This window comes from Chrysochloris asiatica, unplaced genomic scaffold (assembly GCF_000296735.1).
Source record: "Chrysochloris asiatica unplaced genomic scaffold, ChrAsi1.0 scaffold00119, whole genome shotgun sequence".
Taxonomy (NCBI): domain Eukaryota; kingdom Metazoa; phylum Chordata; class Mammalia; order Afrosoricida; family Chrysochloridae; genus Chrysochloris; species Chrysochloris asiatica.
Window position 1 is genome coordinate 3834183 of NW_006408637.1, and position 4055 is coordinate 3838237.

Genomic DNA, 4055 nt, shown 5'->3' on the forward strand with positions numbered 1-4055 from the left:
AAAGCCTCGTTTTTCTCTTGTGGAGCAGCTGGTAGGGTTTTCCTTGATCTGCAATTCTTAGGATTCATTAGCTTCCACACCCTATAAACCAGCAGCCTGCTATTTTATTTGTCTATTATGGATATATTAGCCTCCAGAACCTGTAAGTCAGCAGACTATACCTACTGGTAGAGTTCCAGCAACTGCATGAGTCAGGAGAAACCTCAACCTGACTCCTGACCCATAGACTTAGGACTTTTTAGCCTCTAAAGTGCATGACCCATTGCCTTGAGATAAATCTCTTTTTTACACACACACACACACACACACACACAAACATTTCACTGGTTTTACTTCTCTAGCGTACTCAGTCTAAAGCAATACCTAACACCTTATTTTATTTTATTTTATTGCAGAATTGACAAAGTGACTAAAAAATTTAGATGGAAATGCAAAGCACCAAGAGTAAAAATAATTCTTGAATTAGAAGTACAAGATAAGTAGTTTTGCTCATATATAATGGTCTACTTTAAAGCTATGTTGTTATGAGGTGCCCCTGCGTCAGTCCCAACTCATAGTCACTACATAATAGAATGAAACACTGCCCAATCCTACTTTATCCTCACCATTGACATTATGTTTGAGTCCATTCTTGCGGCCACTATGCCAACTCAATTCATTAGGGGTCTTCCTCTTTCTTGCTGACTCGGCACTTATTAAGCTGATGTTCTTCTCCAGTGACTGATCCCTCCTGTTTGTTAAGTGCCTTTGAGTCGGTTCTGACTCATAGTGACCCTCTACAGAGGTGTGGCTGATGAATTTGAACTGCTGACCATGTGGTTCAAACCTATCTTGCAGTCCAGTGCATTATCCCACAGTGCCACTCCAGGACTCATGTTTATTATAGACCTAAAAATGAAAGAAGTAAATATAGAAGAATGTGTGCATGACTTCAAGATATGAACACGATCTATAAAATATAACATGAAAAGCACTAACCAGGAAAAGATTAATAAATCTGGTTATGTTTAAATGTCTTTTTATCAAAAAACATCACTAAGAATATCTTCTTATCAAAAGACACCACTGAGTGAAAATGAGTGGAAGAAGCTACAGAAGGAAAGATGTTATTTGTAACATATAGAAACAATAAAGTTCATGTACAATGTCAATTGCAAAAAATAAAAAAAAATTACTACACCAAGGCAAGAAAACAAATTGAGAATAAACAAGTGAAAAAGTGGACAATGAGGTACAAGTACAATACAGATTTTCAACAACTAAAATTTCCAGCAATACATAGACTAACGGGGATGTAATAGATATTTTGGTACACTGTGCCAAGTATACAATGTTGGAACACAACTTTGGTTTACCTGTGATTGTTGTTGTTCAGTGTTGTTGTGTCAGTTCCAACTCATAGTTACCCTGTATAGGGTTCCTGAGAAGTGGCTGCTGGGTTTGAATTGCTGGCCTTTCAGTAAGCATTATAGTTTATTCTACAGGGCCACAGGAAGGTTAAAAATATGTGCCACCTGCATATAAGTTCTAGAACTATTCATATACTTGTAATCTGTAAAACATTTACAAGAATGATCGTAGCAGCAACTTTATTTGTGATAGCAAAAAACTGAAAACACCCAAATGTTTAACAACAGTGGAATGGATACACACTATAAAGCAATGAAAATGAATGAACTAGAACGACATACAACATGAAGAATTAAATCTTAAGAAGCATAATATTGAGATAAAAAAGCAAGCAAAAAAATACACACAGTATGATTTATTTATAGGAAGTATTTTTTTAAAAAAGCAAAACTAAACTATTGGAAGGAATTTGTGTAAGGAGGCTAAATCATAAACAAGTAAATAAAATAAAAACAAGGGAGTGATAAAAACAGGAAGGTTTATCTCTAGGGAGGAGGGATGATGGTCAAGGGATGTATGTAGACTTCTGGCAAATGTTCTCTTTCTTTCTTTTTTTTTTTTTAATTTAAGGTTTTTATTGTGGATTGAGTGAAAGTTTACAGGGCACATCATCAGTTTCACATTCAACCATTCATATAACTTGTTTCATTACATTGATGATAATCCCCTCCATATACCATGAGTTAAAAGTATTTCTCTCTATCCACTTTACCTTTTTAAAAAACACACAAATAAAAAAACCCACTCAGGCATATATGATAATTTACATCTCCAAAGGGCACATTCTGCAAGTCTGCTCCTGGCTACCAGCTCTTAGTCCTTCACTTCTTAGTCCATGAATCTAGAGTCCTCAGCCGCTCCCTTTCTCCATGCCCCCATCTCTGCCTCCATCTCTGGTGCTGCTCCTTCTCTGGATAAGGTCCCACATTCTATTTATGCGTTCCTCTCTTGATGGTCCTAGGGTCCTCTGTTTCTGGACTGTAAGTAAAACCACTCCCCTTGTTTTGTTACAAAATTTCTACCTTTACAAGTGTGACAGTTGCAATTAGTCATGATAACAGTTATTCACTATTGAATCTTACGAATCTTATGCCCATCTCCTTTCACCAGACCCATCTAGACAAGATGACAGCTATTCAGTAGGGACTCTGTCTTTCCCCCCACCCTCTTAAACTAAGCTCCCTCTTGAAACCTTGTAAGCCAGTCACTTCATGCCTTTATTGCTTCCTCATTTTAGATAGCCAACGTCTAAGTTGCCCGTTCCCATCCACCCTGTGTACAGAGTGGATAGCATTGAAACCTGATTTGAAGACTCTTTCCCTCTGTTTGTATTTAGAGTAGCTACCGCTCTGAGTATAGGTCAGGTTCATCATGAAGATGTATCTTCTGTCACTGTAGCTGTTCCAGTCTGCTTGTCCTTTCTAGTGGGAGTGTCTCACCTTATAAGGTTCTGGATGGGACTCAGGATTCCACCTAAGGTTCTATACTCTGTAAAGGCTTTGCACGAGGCCTATTTCACTAGGCAAGTTGTAGAACCCCTTTTAGGTATTCCAATCAGTTATAGGCTGAAGACAAGTTTTCTCTAATCATGTTTCCCAACATTCCTTTCTATCCCATTCAAGTGTCTATTCTACAATAGTAGGGGCAAGGGAAACTAATATTCATAAGGCAGTCAAGGATTTTAGTATTATTTACCCTCTTCCGGCTACACCTAGATCCCTGTATCCCAGGGCCCTGTTGTTTCAAGGTTGAATATGCATCACTATTTACCTCTGTCCCACTAGGCCATGCAAACCTGTCTCAGTGTTCCCCTATCTATCTTGTTTTTCCACCTCCCCCCCCCTTCTTGCATTGCCCTCCTCAACACCCAAAATAAACCCCCACCCCAACCCCATTGTGGTTACCTTATATTCCATTAGTTCTTCCCTCCATTTAAGATAGTCTATTTTATCCAGTAATCTACCTAACTATCTCCTTCCCACCACATGGATCTCTGTGTTTACCTTTTTTCACTTTGCATTTGTTTTGATCATAGACTGACCTCCCAGATCCTCTGATCTTATAATTTTGTTCTGTTCTTGACTCTTTCATTTGTCGACTGAGTTCAGGTTGATGCTGCCATGTACGTCATTCTGTAGTTGTTATGTGTTCTTGTTGGTTCTTAGTCCACAGAACTTCCTTTAGGATGTTTTTTGTAGTAGGGTTGGCTTTGGCAAAATCCCTTAGCTTCTACTTGTCCTGGAATGTTTTGATTACACCATCGTATTTGATAGACAGCTTTGCTGGGTAGAGGATTCTTGAGTGGCAGTTTTTTTCTTTCAGGGTTTTATATATCTCTTCCCATTGCCTTCTTGCCTGCATGGTTTCTGTTGAGAAATCTGAGCTTAATCTGATTTGCTTGCCTTTGTATGTTATATTTCTCTTTTCCTTAGGGGCTTTCAAGATGCTGTCTTTATCTTTGATTTTAGAGAGCTTGATTATTATATGTTTGGTGATTGTCTTTTAGGGTCTATCCATCCTGGGGTTCGTTGAGCTTATCTTTTCAGTTTTCAGGATGTTAGGAAAATTTTCTCCCAGAAGCTCTTCAACTATCTCCTCTGTGGACTTGTGTGATTGTTCCTGTTCTGGAATGCCAATAATTCTTA

General features: G+C 38.3%; 1 protein-coding gene across 1 annotated transcript in view; it reads left to right on the forward strand.

Moving 5' to 3' along the window:
* Positions 1-1226: 1226 nt before the first annotated feature.
* Positions 1227-4055, forward strand: part of KMO (kynurenine 3-monooxygenase (kynurenine 3-hydroxylase)) — a 170067-nt gene continuing 167238 nt past the window's right edge. Inside the window, exon 1 of the mRNA XM_006868580.1 lies at positions 1227-1294. Coding sequence (XP_006868642.1) covers positions 1227-1294 — 68 coding nt within the window. The remainder of the gene's footprint in view (positions 1295-4055) is intronic.